The sequence below is a fragment of the Callorhinchus milii genome, unplaced genomic scaffold, assembly GCF_018977255.1.
Source record: "Callorhinchus milii isolate IMCB2004 unplaced genomic scaffold, IMCB_Cmil_1.0 Scaffold3, whole genome shotgun sequence".
In the NCBI taxonomy this organism is placed as follows: domain Eukaryota; kingdom Metazoa; phylum Chordata; class Chondrichthyes; order Chimaeriformes; family Callorhinchidae; genus Callorhinchus; species Callorhinchus milii.
Window position 1 is genome coordinate 9,786,841 of NW_024704744.1, and position 15,300 is coordinate 9,802,140.

The 15,300-nt window shown below is 41.9% G+C and overlaps 1 protein-coding gene across 1 annotated transcript in view; it reads left to right on the forward strand.

Moving 5' to 3' along the window:
• The window catches only part of LOC103179026 (CUB and sushi domain-containing protein 1), a 1,038,598-nt gene that overhangs the window by 916,633 nt on the left and 106,665 nt on the right, over positions 1-15,300 (forward strand). The window contains exons 43-45 of the mRNA XM_042332909.1: positions 2,227-2,404; positions 8,117-8,262; positions 14,251-14,331. Of these exons, the coding sequence (XP_042188843.1) occupies positions 2,227-2,404; positions 8,117-8,262; positions 14,251-14,331 (405 nt within the window). The remainder of the gene's footprint in view (positions 1-2,226; positions 2,405-8,116; positions 8,263-14,250; positions 14,332-15,300) is intronic.

Consider the following 15,300-nt stretch of genomic DNA (forward strand, 5'->3'; position numbering starts at 1 on the left):
TTTTCACGTCTTCTAGACGTCTCAAAGCGCTTCACAGAATATGCTGTAAAGTGAATTGACTGTATATTTGTGGGCGAAACGTGGCAGCCAATTGCGCACAGCAGTGTCCCACAAACAGTCATGGATTGAAAATGACCAATTTGTTTGTTGTTTTGGAGGGATTATTATTAGGCGTGTTCCTATCAGCAAGTAGGAACCCGGTTGTTAGTTGATTGGCAGATTGCTTTCCCGGGGGTAATAATCCCTTAAAAAGAAAATTTGGTCACTCAATCTGTGACTGTTCGTGGGACATTGCTGTGCACAATTCACTGCCATGTTTTGCCCACAAAATATACAGTCAATTCACCTTACAGTATATTCTGTGAAGTGCTTTGAGATATCTCGAAGACATAATAAGGCCATACATATATCAAATTGAAGAATTGTTACTATTTTTCATTATTATTATAATAACATTTCAGATAGAATAGTCATTCAGGTTGAATAAGTGGAAGGTAGTATATGCAGTGTCCCATCCCTTCAGAAGTGAGTATATTCCTTTATTTTATTTACAGACTTATGCAGACTGTGATCAGTCCCGTGAAAGAGATGTGTTTAGTGTCGCTTAACATAATAACTTGAAGTCATCTGTACAATACTGTTTACTTACATGTGTTAATCTGCTTGGTTTATTAGCTATTCTACATTTGTTAAGCCTCCTGACAGAAAACCACTGTTTAAATACTGTTCAAATGATGATCAGAACACTTGGAGTTTATGTGGAGTCCTGTAGCTCAGTGGTTAGAGCACTCGCTTTGCAAGTGAGAGACCTGAGTTCAATTCCAGGCAGAGGGCGAAACCTTGGGCAAGTTTCCTTACTCCACACAGAGCCTAATAATAATCCCTCCAAAACCAAAAACAATAATTAAATTGGTCATTTTCAATCTATGACTGTTTGTGGGACATTGCTGTGCGCAATTGGCTGCCGCGTTCGCCCACAAATATACAGTCAACTCACTTTACAGTATATTCTGTGAAGCGCTTTGGGACGTCCTCCCGACGTGAAAAGCGCTATATCAAATGCAAGGATTATTATTATTATTATTATTATAGACTAGACTGACACTCTAATGCGGTTCTGGGGTATCCTGCAGATGGAACGTTAAACCGAGGTCCCATCTGCCTATTCAGGTGGAAGCTAAAGATCCTGTGGTACTATTTGAAAAGAAAAAGGATTTTCTCCCAGTCTGGGCACCACAGTCTCCCAGATTAAATTGATCATTCACCTCATGGCTGCTTGTGGGACATTAATGTGTGCAAATTGGTTGCTGTGTTTATTCACAAAATAGTCAGTCACTACACTTTACAATAAATCCTGTGTAGCTCTTTGAGACACTTCAACCACTTGATAAAGCGCTGTATTAAATATAAGAATTATTACATGATTGATAACCATTTTAGAATGCAGTCATATTCCAGAATTACCGCAGTGCCAATACATGAAGCCAGAAAGCCTAGTTTGTGAACCAGGCTGCCATAACTCAGTGTCCCCTGAGGCCATCACAGGACAATTGTTGTTCCCAGACTTTACATACATCACATGCATATGTCGGACATTGTTCTTTATTGAATTTTGTAGCAATAATCGGTCACTGGCTGTTTTATACGGGTAAAAAATTTCAAATGATGTGACGATATTACAAAGTGAACTAGCATTTTCTCAAGTCTTTCTAACGCTTGTTTTGATGAATGTATTCCATTACCATTAGGCGCCCCCATAATAATGTGCACAGAAGTGTGTGTTTTTTCATTGACTAATCTTTCCGCCTTGTTTATGGCTTTGCTTTTACTCTGTGTCAACTTATTTTTGGAAACTATTGACTAGTTAATCAATAAATCTGCCCATGCCATTGCATCACCAATTTTCTCTTGCAATGTAAGCGCTGGTCCAAGCAAAGTAGTCAAAAACCAAGGGACAAGAGTGAAAGTGTATTGACTGCTCACCTGCAAATATGCACTGTGTCCAGCAGATGTGCAGTAAAGGAATGAGGGTAACTTTGCAATGCACGTAAACAATTTGAAGCATTTCAGGCGCAGTAATGTATAATGTACTTAAATGCAGCTATACACCAGAGACGTTGCAAAGAATTTGATATGTTAAATTTAAAGTAAGGTGAGTTTGTTGACAAACATATGTGTGTTATAGATATCTCAAATGCTAACAATTTCATTTTTATTTATATAAAGCTCCCTGTGCCCTTAACATAACATCACAGAACGGTACCATCTACTCCCCTGGATATCCCAACGAGTACCCGAATTCCAAGGACTGTACCTGGCTGATAACTGTGCCTTCAGGACATGGGGTTTATATCAACTTCACCCTGCTGCAGACTGAACCAGTCAACGACTACATTGCTGTCTGGTATGATCTTTTTACATTTAATTAAAACTCGAGGAATGAAAGCGTACACAAAATATTGGATAAAGTTGACATTATTGACCGTGCTTTTGGTCATCTTTCTCCTCCACATCCCCCTAGGCTCTCACCCCCAACTCAGGTGCCAAGCAACTATGCCTTAGGATGTACGCCTAACATTAAAGGTGTTAATTTGATTTAAATTTGTAATCTAATATTGTTGTATTTCAGAGGTAAAATGTTGTACAAAAACTTATATTCCAACTGTAGGCTAAGAAGTTTTAAACCTGGAAATGTCATTAAGATTCTACAGCATTATATGCCTGGAGGGGGAAAGTTGTGCATCCAAGTGGGCACTAATGTAGTGCACAATTAAAACGGTTGGCTATGTTTTTGTTATATATGTTGAAGCTGCAGCATAATACACTCAGGTGCCCTGAGCTCAGTTGGTAGAACTCTCACCTCTTGAACTCAAGGTCCAGGCTGACACTCCATCCAGTTGCACTCCTCAAGGAGCTCTGCATTGTCAGAACTGCGGTCTTTTGAAATATACACAAATCTGTCTGTCTGTTGTTCAGGTGTGCATTCAGGAAGCTATTGGAAAAGAGATGGGAGTTACCTCCGCTGCGAAAAATTGTTCATTCGCTCCCACATGTCTGCTACGAATGGCTGCCACTTTTGCTCATAACATACAGTAACTGCTCTTTTTCATTAAAAAGTACTTCCAAAGTCAGTGTGCACCTTAGCCTGATTAGTGCCTAGAATTGCACTAAACTTCATTTATTTCCTACCATTTGCCTGTGATTTTAAACTATAGAAACATACAGCACAGAAAATGCTTTTTTTCAGCCCATCGTGTTCGTACTGTTTTTTAAAAGAGCAATCCATTCAGTACCATTTACCTATCTTTTTCACTTACCCCTGCAAATTACTCCTTTTAAGTACCTATCTTGTCCCCTCTTGAAACCTAACATGAATTTTCACTCAATCACCAAAACTGGCAAGTGTTTTCATATCCTAACAACTGTCTGTCAAAAGATTCCTCATAATAATAATAATAATAAACCTTGCATTTGATATAGCGCCTTATCACATCACCGAGATGTCTCAAAAGTGCTTCTCAGGATTTACTGTAAAATGAATTGACTCTATTTTGTGGGCAAAATAATATCCTCCTTTGTTCATTATGTTAAATTGATAGCCTCTAGTTATTCAGCTACCAACCAGTTGAAATAACATTTTCACTTTGCCTTAGGTTTGGATAAACACAGCAGACACAACCCTTGTTTTCTGCCCAAGTTCAATTTCACAAACGGAAATGAGTATAATTGGAAGGAATCTTTCTTGGCCATAACACATTTCAGTTTCATTTCTGGTTATCAGGTGTATATAAGGAGCAAGCATCGAGGTGCAACAAAATGCAGCCTGCGAAAATCTTTATATAAAGATTAATGTTAATTTAAAACGAATTGTGTGTGAAGGCAGAGAGCTAAGTATATTGTTGAATGCAAAAGACTTCTAATCTCTTGGAGAACAACCCAGGGGCAATGGTTGTGAGTGTTTTTCCCACAATGAAATAACATTTGGGATTCCGTGTTCCAGATAAGAACACGTTTACTCAACTGCTCCTCGGATGTCAATTGTGCCTTTAAATTAATTCTGAAGCACAGCTGTGAGATCCTTATTAATGTTGTGAATGACTAAAATTGCCAATCAAGTTCTCTGAATTCACCCTGAATAAAATCTTGCTGGCATTGATTTGCAATTCTCCAAATCAGTCGAGAACTTCCGATGAAATCACAAACTATGACATCGAAAATGTGAGTGATTTATCCGCATCAATAAGCGGCATTGAATCCCAGCATGTGGGGAGAATATTTTGGTGTGATTATTCTTTGTTCTCACCCAGATTTGGGGTATTAGAAAAAATAGATGAAGCTCATTGCATTACCATTGCGACACCACTCGGTTGAGCCTGCGGTTGATGGGAGCCTCTGGCTCTTACATCTGGAGCACAGGACTGAAATGTAGAGCATCTGTACAGGTCTCGGTTCATCTAGCTCAACGTTAAATAAAATAAAATAAATGAATCATAAATAATCCTTCACTTCACTTCGCTATGCCTCCTTTGCCAAACAACAATTCCCTCTTGCATTTGCAGACACAGTTTCACCTCATAGTCCCCATAGAGATAGTCTGTTCTACATATGTGCCATTTTTCTGTGTAAATTAAATCAGAACTGTTTTCTTTCACCTTGGCTCTCTCCTGAGCTTTAGTCTTTGTCCCCTGTAAAAGATTTGTTGACCATAGTAATCATGTTATTGCTGGTCTTCAGTTTATGTCTATCCTTCGGGATCTTGGTTACATCAGAACGATCTTCCTCTTTATGTGTGAACAATCTCAGCTTCTGTAGTTTATCCTTATAACTCAGGTGCCTAATTACAGTCAGGAATCTCCTTGTCATTTTCTTCAATGTCAAGTTAATAATAATAATAATCCTTGCATTTGATATAGCGCTTTTCAGGTCTTCGAGACATCTATTATAGTTGTATAATATAGTGATCAGAAATATACACGATGTTCCAAGTTATTACTGGTCTTCAGTTTATGTCCATCCTTAACATAACATGTAGGAGCAGGAGTAGGCCATTCGGCCCTTCGAGCCTGCCCCGCCATTCAATCATGGCTGCAGGTCATTCAGAACTCTGCAGCTCGTGTACTGTCCCGCACCAGGCTTCGGGACCACATCACACCCACCCTCGCTCGCCTCCACTGGCTCCCCATCCCCCAGAGGATTGATTTCAAGATCCTCATCCTCACCTATAAGGCCATCCACGGCCTTGCTCCCTCCTACCTCTCTGACCTACTATCCCCCTACCTACCTGCCCGTACCCTCCGTTCCTCTGGCTCCGGTCTGCTCCACATCCCCCGCCCCAATCGCCCTACCATCGGTGGTCGGGCCTTCAGCCTCTCAGCCCCCAGACTCTGGAACTCCATCCCCCAGTGCCTTCGCCTTGCTTCCTCCCTCTCCTCCTTCAAGGCCGGTCTCAAAACCTTTCTCTTTGACCGAGCCTTCAGCTCCCCTCTCGACTCTCTTCCCCCTCCTCGCTCCCTCCCTTCCCTCCCCTCACCCTGACCATTTCCCCCCTCCTCGTTCCCTCCCTTCCCTCCCCTCACCCTAACCATTTCCCCCTGCTCGGGTCCTGACCCAACTGTGCAGGGCCTTGGGACGTCCTCCTGACGTGAAAGGCGCTTTATAAATGGAATCTTGTTGTTGTTGTTGATATTCTAATCTATCTCCAGCTAATAACCTGACCCTGCCTTATCCCCATATCCCTTAATCCCTTTTGCAATAAGATATCTACCTATCTCAGTCTTGAATATGTTCAAGGACTGAGCGTCAATAGCCGTTTTGGGTAGTGAGTTCCATACATTCACCACCCTTTGAGTGAAGAAGTTCTTCTTCAACTCAGTGCGAAAGGGCTGGCCTCTGATTTTAAGGTTGTGACCCCTGGTTTTAGTTTCTCCAACCAAGGGAAACAATCTCCCACTATCTACTCTATCATTGCCCTTTGATGATCTTGCAGGTTTCTATAAGATCCCCTCTAATTCTTCTATATTCTATGTTCTTGGTCACATCAGCACCCTTTAGCATAATAAGAAATTGACCACACCCTGTGAGAGATTAACCTGACTACAAATCCATCAGATGGCAGCCTGGATTGAAGTCTTTGAGTTTCTGAATTCGGATTAATAGAAATTATGATGTGTACTTCAATAATCCTGAACCAATCCACTCATAATTCAAGTATGTCTTGGCTGCAGCTGGAAGAGGGCACAATGTCTGGGGGAATGGAATGGGGGCGGAGGAATGGGAAGCAGGAAAAAAACATTGGAAACAAATCTGTCTCATCCAGATGCATTGAATTTTAAGGTTTAGTACTTGGAACTTATTCATTTTAAATGATTGCAAAGTGCATCTTCAATATTCACAAGATCCCAGCAGGCATTTGGATGAGCAAGCACTATCTTATCTCATCATAATGCCCTGTTGAACAAAAGTTAATATGTTTTAAAAAGATTACAGTTTACACCTCTCTGATTTGCATTATTTTGGACGGCAAACATGCAACTTCACATCTGAGACCTTCATTTAGAAATATTGCAACTTACAGCATTCTCCACCCCACCTCCCGACCCCTCACTCTCTCTTCCCTACCCCACCTCGTCCACACCATCAGCCACGGAGGAACCAGGGGGAAGATGAGAAGAGAGAAAGTGGGATATATGTAATTGTTGAAACAGCCTGAATTACGATGAAAACAAGTGTCTTCAGTGAAAGATCAGGTGCCCAAATTGAATTTCTGAATGTTTCTAATTATATAAAGTGGAGCGTTTATCTTTAACATGTGCTTTCCCAGGACCTTGAGACCTCCCTCCATGTTTCTTCCCTTTAATTATTAGTAAGTTTTAAGAAGCAGGTTTGGTATTGCCAAATGAGTAAACACTTTTTGTTCTATCTCCTCTCCTTGCTCTGTGGTGTTGTCCTGCACCATGGGTCTTGATGCATTATCTGAATTTTGCAGTGCGAACAAATGCAAATGACTGGAAGGAAACCAGCACCAAAGCTAGAAAATCTGTTTCCTTTTCTAAACAACTTTGTCACAGAGAGTGTTGCCTGAAGTTCTGCCCCAAGGGTTTAGAGGTTCAAACGTAGTTAATTATCAGCTGCAGAAATATGTGTTGTTAGAACGTACCCTGAGCCATGTGGACAGCTTGACACCCTGGAACACATTTGCAAACCCCTTTTTGTGAGTCGTCTGTTGAGGTTACCACTGGCAGCATTGTTACAGCTTTGTTTTTTGGTCAGCCGGGTGTGTGACACTTGCATAAACCCATCATCATGCTGAAGAGTATTCAAACCAAATTGAGAATTTCATGCATCCCATCGACATGTGGAAATTCTGGAGATAGATTGTTGGAATGGAATGTGCATTCTCTACCAGGAAGGATGTATCCTGCTTACCTAATTCCTGAGAGCATTAGGCGCAGGCTGTCAAGAGTCGAGACTTGGGGACCCCAGAGTGTGTGATCAGCTAATACTGTATGGCTTGCTATTGATAGCACTGTGTGGAAAGTTATCCCATTGCTTGTCCAGCTACGACTACTCTACCTATCAGAGCTTTGGATTGCAGGGTTATCAGGAGCTGAGTGGGATAACTCCTTTCCCCCAGTGATGGTTCTGCTCTTCCAGGACCTGCTGATGAGCCAGGCTGGCTGTGCTGTCATCAGCAATTGTTACAGGGATACCTGGGTGGACCGATGCTCTCATGCTTTAAATTGTAAATGATACCTATGAAATCCCAAATATGTGTTCTAAATATATCTGTGAGACGTTAAGTGTTTGCATTCGAAACTCATTTTAACTTTTTACTCAACCGTTTTATTTCAAGCCTTTTGGGGGTTTGGTAAATTCCTTCAGCTGTGACGTTGGCACGGTATTAATAACGGCACATTAATGCAGTTTAACTTCAGATCATATGGAAATATTTTATAAAGTAAAGCTAAAATATAATGGCTAAAATCCTCCTCACAGCACTGCAGCCTGATCTCGGTAATCCTCCCATAATTAGCCTTGAATGTATTATCATTGGTAAAAATTGATTGCCTATTCCTTAACTAATTTTCAGACACACTTGTCTTCTTTCATTATGCAGGGATGGACCTGATCAGAATGCTCCTCAGTTAGGAGTGTTCAGTGGCAACACTGCATTGGAATCAGCTTACAGTTCCACCAATCAAGTTCTCATCAAGTTTCACAGTGACTTCTCCACAGCCGGATTCTTTGTCCTCAATTTTCACGGTCAGTTTGTTTCAGCAAATGCTTGGTAATGAATTAAAGACATCTGAACGTTCACACATTTGAGCGCTTTGAAAGGTGCAGTTTCAAAGCAATGTTTAAACCAGGAAACTGTATCATTTTAAGGGTGATGTGTTTAAATAGGCTTTTGTAGTCCTCTTGAAATGAGCAATCAATCTGCTCTCTTTTTAAACGTCAATTGACTATTCCCTAAACCCACTTCATTATATTCCCCCTTACGCAGAAATTGAATTATGCTGCAAGCTTTGAATGATATTTGGTGGAAGTTGTATATGTACTATACATGTCAGCCTGACTCAGTTGGTAGCACTCTCATCGTTGAATCAGAAGTGGGTTCAAGCCCCACGTCAGTGCTGTATGCAATTTGGCTGCTGAGTTCACCCACAAATCGCAGTCACTCACTTTACAGCAAATGGTGCTGTGAAACATTTTGACACGTCCTCCTGATATAAAACGTATGAAAAACGCTGTCAAATATAAATATTGTTATATATATTTTTATACAAAATATTGGGCTGGATAATTCAATGTGGATTCCTGTAGCTCAGTGGTTAGAGCACTCGCTCTGCAAGTGAGAGACTTGAGTTCAATTCCAGGCAGTGCGAAACCTTGGGCAAGTTTCCTTACTCCACACGCCTAATAATAAACCCTCCAAAAAAAAACAATAATAAATTGGTCATTTTCAATCCATGACTGTTTGTGGGACATTGCTGTGCACAATTGGCTGCCGCGTTTGCCCACAAATGTACAGTCAATTCACTTTACATTATATTCTGTGAAACGCTTTGGGACGTCTAGAAGACGTGAAAAACACTATATCAAATGCAAGGATTATTATTAGTAGTATTATTATTATTAATGGTCCTGTTTGGAAGCCACTATATACATTTAAAATTGTGAGTGGGGGAGAAGGGAATATAATCATGTGGGGCTTGAAATATAAGTATTTAATCTTATAATAATAATAATAATCCTTGCATTTGACATATCAAATCAAGCGCCTTATCAAATGTTCTTAATGTTACAAAGCTATTCATGGGATATATTGTAAAATGAATTTACTGTTTATTTTGTGGGCGAATTAATAGTGCAGATATAAACAGCTGCAGTCTTTATTGTGAGAGATCTTTTGACTTCATGGGTTTTTTAGCAAATACAAAAGGTTATTTGGTGTTTCGGTGAATGACTGGCTGGTTTTATAAGCTCTGTGTCCTTCCTTAATTAAAATGATTGGAATTCCTTGCCAAATTCGGTGGGTATTGACGAGAAGGCCAGGCGACAAATGGACATGTGTGGCGGCGTGCAAGATGTCGTGATGCTATTCATTGCAGGTTTGCTGACTGAAATAGAGCACCAGCCTTAAACATTGCAAAGGAAACATATGTGCATCAGCTGAAGGCATTGCTAAGGTGCAACAGATGTAATTTTACAGGTGCTTTCTTAAATTCTGTTTGATCCCCAAAACAATGTTTGCGAGTCAAAGTGTTATTGACTTCAACTGGTTCTCTCTGCTGGCACTGCTCTAGATCTGCCATTTACCACTTTCTGACAGTAGAGGCTCACTAATCACCTGCTGTTCAGACCTGCATTTGCTGCTGTCTTGATATCCTCTTGTGAATTTCACAACCTATTCTGGGTTTTGTCCTTTATATGTGTGGAACCTCAAAGCTAAATGAGCATGGCATTTCCCTAGTTCACTCATTAAAGAAATAGCTCTTAGAGCTTCCCTGCTGGTCCTGTCAGTGGATAAAGCCACTGGTGTAACACTGAGCCTTCGCAGACCAATGAGCGATCACAAATCTAAATTACGGCCTGCGGTGAATGGGTTGATATCAGCCAGGATGTTTTTCTTTGGTCAGCCAGGTTTCTGACTCCATTGCACAACACGTTTAAGAATATCCAAACAAAAAAACAAGAGTTACACACATACCACCTACAGATACAAACGTCCATGTTTGGAATGGAATGCAAACTTTCTCCCCGAAGGGAACCAGCTGCTTACCTAATTCCTATTAAATGCAGGTTGGCAAGAGCCAAGGAAAGCCAGGATAGCAAGCAGCTGGAGCATTGACATTGACCATTACCTTCCCTGGGCTAGAAAAAGGGGACAAAATATAACCACAATACCAACTCAATACAAGTTTAGATTTATATAGTGCCCTTCACGTAGGGAGGATGCTCTAAGATCCTTTACAGTCTAGGGGTTACATCTGAGCTGGGGATGGGGACCTAAGGGGGGTGGGGGAGTGGAGGCTGGGTGGGAGGGGTGAGGGGATGGTGAATATCAGATTGTAAAACAGGAGCAGATGGAAGCCACTCATCAGTAATCAGCAATGCCTTGGAGTACTTGCTGACCTATCTGCCAAGATTACCAAGTCAGCCTCGAATACCTCCTCCATCACCAAGAAAATAGGTAGCGTGGACAGAATAAGCCTCGCTAAAATGCTTCCCAGATGAACAGCTTTCCAGCACTGATTGTCCAGATTCATGCATGAAGAAAATATACTTGACCAAGATACTGAAAGGTGTCCACTGTGTGTGGAATCATTTAGTATGACTCAATGCCTTTGTGAAAGAAAATTGGCCAGAGAAATAGAAACGACTGTATTCTCCTCCAGTCATGGAGATAGCTGATCGACAGCTAAGGTCACTGTCTCTGTGCACAACAATGCTTATTTCTACTAAATATGGGATCAAGGAACACGAGGCAACATAACTTTCATATACAATAATAACAACTTGCATTTAAATAATTCCCTTCACACTTGAGAACCATCTCGGAGAGCTTAATAGTGGTGAAGTTGGACGCAGAGTCGGAGGGAGGGAGGAGGTGACCATAAGATGGTCGAAGAGGAAGGTCTTTAGTCATAATCTAAAAGGGAGGAACAACAACAACATTACATTTATATAGCGCCTTTCATATCGGGAGCATGTCCCAAGGCGCTGGACAGACAGAGTTTAAGACCCGAGCTGAGGGTCGGGTAGGGGGGGGAAGCAGGGAGAATCGCAAGCATGGTCGAAGAGGAGGGTCTTGAGGGGGGATCTTGAGGGTGGGTCTTGAAGGTGGGTCTTGAAGGTGGCGAGGGAGTGGAAGAGTTGGAGGGACTGCGGGATAGAGTTCCAGAGGGTGGATGCAGAGTGGGAGAAGGCCCGCCCACCAATAGTGGGGCAAGCAAGGCTGGGGACGTGAAGCAGGCCAGAGTCAGCTGAGCGGAGGGAGCAAACAGGATGGTAGGGGGTTAGGAGGTTGGAAAGATTGGGGGGAGCAAGAACATGGAGGGCTTTGAAGGTGAGGACCAGGATCTTGAGCTGTATCCGCTGTGTGATGGGAAGCCAGTGGAGTTGGGCAAGGATGGGGCGATAGGGTCATGGAGCCTAGTGCGGGAGGGGACGCGGGCTGCAGAGATCTGGATGATCTGCAGCCTGTGGAGGGAGGAGTTGGGGAGGTCGACAAGCAGTGTTTGCACAGTTGAGCCTCGATGTAATGAAGGCGTGTATGAGGGTTTTTGCACAAGATGGTCCAGGGACTAGAGGAGAAGCCATTTGAGGAGATGAAGTGCAGGCAGTGTGAGAGGTATGATCTGAACCAATCAAGGACAGTGCCGTGGAGGATGAGGTGAGAGGAGAGATGGTGGATGAGAATAGAGTGGTCGACGGTGTCAAAAGCAGTGGAGAGGTCTCAAGGAGGACGAGGAGGCAGAGGGAGCCCTGGTCGCAGATGGACAGAATGTCATTTGTCACTTTGACCAGGGCAGTTTCTGTGCTGTGGGCGGCACAGAACCCCGATTGGAGTGGGTTTGAGAAGGGAGTGGTGGGAGAGGAAGGAGCAAAGCTCAGAAGGAACAACTCATTCCAGGACCTTGGAGAGGAAGGGGAGATTGGAGATGGGATGGTAGTTAGAGAGTAGAGAAGGGTCCAGGGAGGGTTTCTTAAGGCTAGGAGTGATGACAGTGTTTTTTAAAGGGGTGGCAACAGTACCAGAGGACAGGGAGAGGTTAACAATGTCAGTGAGTAGAGGGGCAAGGAGGTGGAATTGGGAGGTAAGGAGAGGGGTAGGGATGGGATCCAGGGATCAGGTGGTGGGTTTCATATGGGTTATGGTGGTGATGAGAGAGGAGGGGGAGACGGGTTCAAAAGTGTGGAGGGAGGGTGGGTTGGGGCTGGGGTGGAAGGAGGAGTTGGGGAGGGAGTAGCAGTTGCAGTGACAGAGGCAACTGAGCGGATTCCATTAACTTTGGATTCGAGGAAATCCAACATCACCTCACAGTTCTTTTGCAGGAAAGATGGGAAAAGAGAATTTAAAAGCTTCAGGAATTGCTGAGAGCCTATAGTGAGGAATGAAATACAATTGGGGAATACAACAACAACAACAACAAGATTCCATTTATAAAGCGCCTTTCACGTCAGGAGGACGTCCCACATGCATCTGACTGCAGGCAGGGGATTCTCCCTTTTAGATCATTGAGGAACATAGACATTACATTTCTCAATAAATCAATAATCTCTCTCATTCTTTCTCTTCTTCATCCCTATCCTCCCCCAATTAAATTCAAAGTTAATTTGGAAGTATTGCACATAAGTAACACAAATGGCATCTATATATTTTTCTTCCCTCTAGACTTGAAACTATTACAATAGTATCTCATTTAAACTGAGCTCAAAGAGAATTAGTAAGTGGATCACCAGACTCAAAAAGAATACCAAAAAATGTTGGTAGAAGATTCTTGCTCTAGAAGCAAAGGTAATGTGGTCTGGACTGTATCAGAATGTGAGGGAATATAGACATATCCTTTAAATAGATTATAGGGGAAACACACACATACTACATCCCTCAAACCACGGGATTCAAAGGGAGTTAGGAAGTATTTCACGCAAAGAGAATATTAATGAATACTCGCCCTGCCTCGTATGTAGAGCTCCAAGAAATGCAGGCATGAGACTGCAAGGAATTATGTTGGTGATACAGAAGCATTCTCTTCTGCACTTAACCTTAAGCTTTAAGCCCACTTTTTGTTAAAAATTTAAATTATATTCAGTATAAAGGGCAGAGTTGTGGAAAATTCTTGAATAAAGTCTTAATTCGTTAGCCATTTTCCCGTGATTCTTAAAATGATCCAGCTTCCAAATTAAGCTTCAATTAAAAAAAAATTCACAATTCTATGCATTCTTAAATTTTAAAATGAAATGGTCTGACAGGCTAACACCAGTAGAATTTTCAGGCCTTAAAACTATAAATTCCTTGCTCCCAGAGTAATCTCTGCTCCAAATGGTATGCTTTCAACTCCCTCCTGGACCAGTGTAAAATATAGGTGCATTAGCTCTAATCTACACTATAAGGAAATATGGGCCCATTTTCAGTTGTGCAAGACAGCTTCTGAATACAGATTCCATCTACTTAAAGAGGTAAATTCAATAAAATCGAAAGATGTGTCTAAATTGGTTTCCCTCAGACTATGCATAGCTCTGCTCGGGCTATTAGTCCAGACACACACTCACATACACAGAAATAAATGGCATCTATAAGTCCATGTGGGATCACATGCTTCTCTGGATATTAAAATGTTTAATCTCGACAGGTTTTCAACTGAATACCATCTGATTGATCAAAAATCATAGAAAACTGGTGCTCACTGTAGTGATCGTGCACTGTTCTGTAGAGAATTCATAACTAGGGGAATTGAACCCCTACTGGTCAACACAGAGAATTTCAAAATGTGCTTGACAAAAAAAGTGGCAAAAAAAGTTGGAAAATCAATATGATTTACATGGTTCATCTGAAGACCTACCTCTCAGTTTTTTTCAGTTAACCATTCCCCCTCCTTGCCCTTTCCTCAGCTCCCACCCCAGGTCTTGGTGCTGAGCCCGTATTGTTAAGTGCCTTGGGACGTAACTTCCCTTCTAATGTGATGTGCCTTGAATGCCACAATTGTCAAATAAGTTAACTAAACCTTTTTTTTTCCTCACACACAGCCTATTGGCTCAAGAAGTGTCAGCTTCCACCCATCATTCCTTTTGCTGAAATACTGACTGAGGATGAAGATTACGAAATAGGTAAGAGTAATAATAATAATAATCCTTGCATTTGATATAGCGCTTTTCACGTCAGGAGGCCGTCCCAAAGCGCTTCACAGAACACACTGTAAAGTGAATTGACTGTATATTTGTGGGCGAATGCGGCAGCCAATTGCACACAGCAATGTCCCACAAACAGTCGATTGAAAATGACCAATTTATTATTGTTTTTGTTTTTTTGGAGAGATTATTATTTGGCGTGTGGAGTAAGGAAACTTGCCCAAGGTTTCGCCCTGCCTGGACTTGAACTCAGGTCTCTCGCTTGCAAAGCGAGTGCTCTAACCACTGAGCTACAGGACTCCAATCTCATTGATTCACTGTTTCTCAAATGCAAATAAAATCACAAGCTCAGTTTGGATGAAGAAGGCCCTTTGGTCAATCTGATCTCATCCTTCCAGAACACCCACCCTTTTGTCCTCCCATCACAGCATCAAGCTTTTTTTAAAAAATGAGTCCAATGTTCTGGCCTCAATCATTCCTCTTAGCAACCTGTTCTAGTTGTTAATTACTCCCTAGGTAAAGAAATAGTTCATGGCTTTCGACCTGAATTTGCTCTTTGCTATTCTAAACTGAAGTCCTCAAGTCCTCCTGTTCTATGTCTTGCTACATTATCATATGGATACAAATTGCAGTCAAAATCAGTCCGCAGTTTTTGCTGCACTTTGTGATTGCTAACAACGGATAAACCTGTATCCTGCAATTGCGGGTTCTGTGAGCTCACAACTACAATGGCCACCCCAAGCCAAATACAGACTCAGTCAGTGCAGTGAGTTTAAGAGAGGGACATTTATAACAAGTGATAACTATCATACAGGACAATGTTTTGCTTTGTGCATTAATCAGGAACCAGTTACATTGGCTTGGGAATCTCATAATATATGTCACATTCATTACCATTACTTCATGGCTGTTTGTGGGACATTGCTGTGCATAAATTTGCCGCCGCAT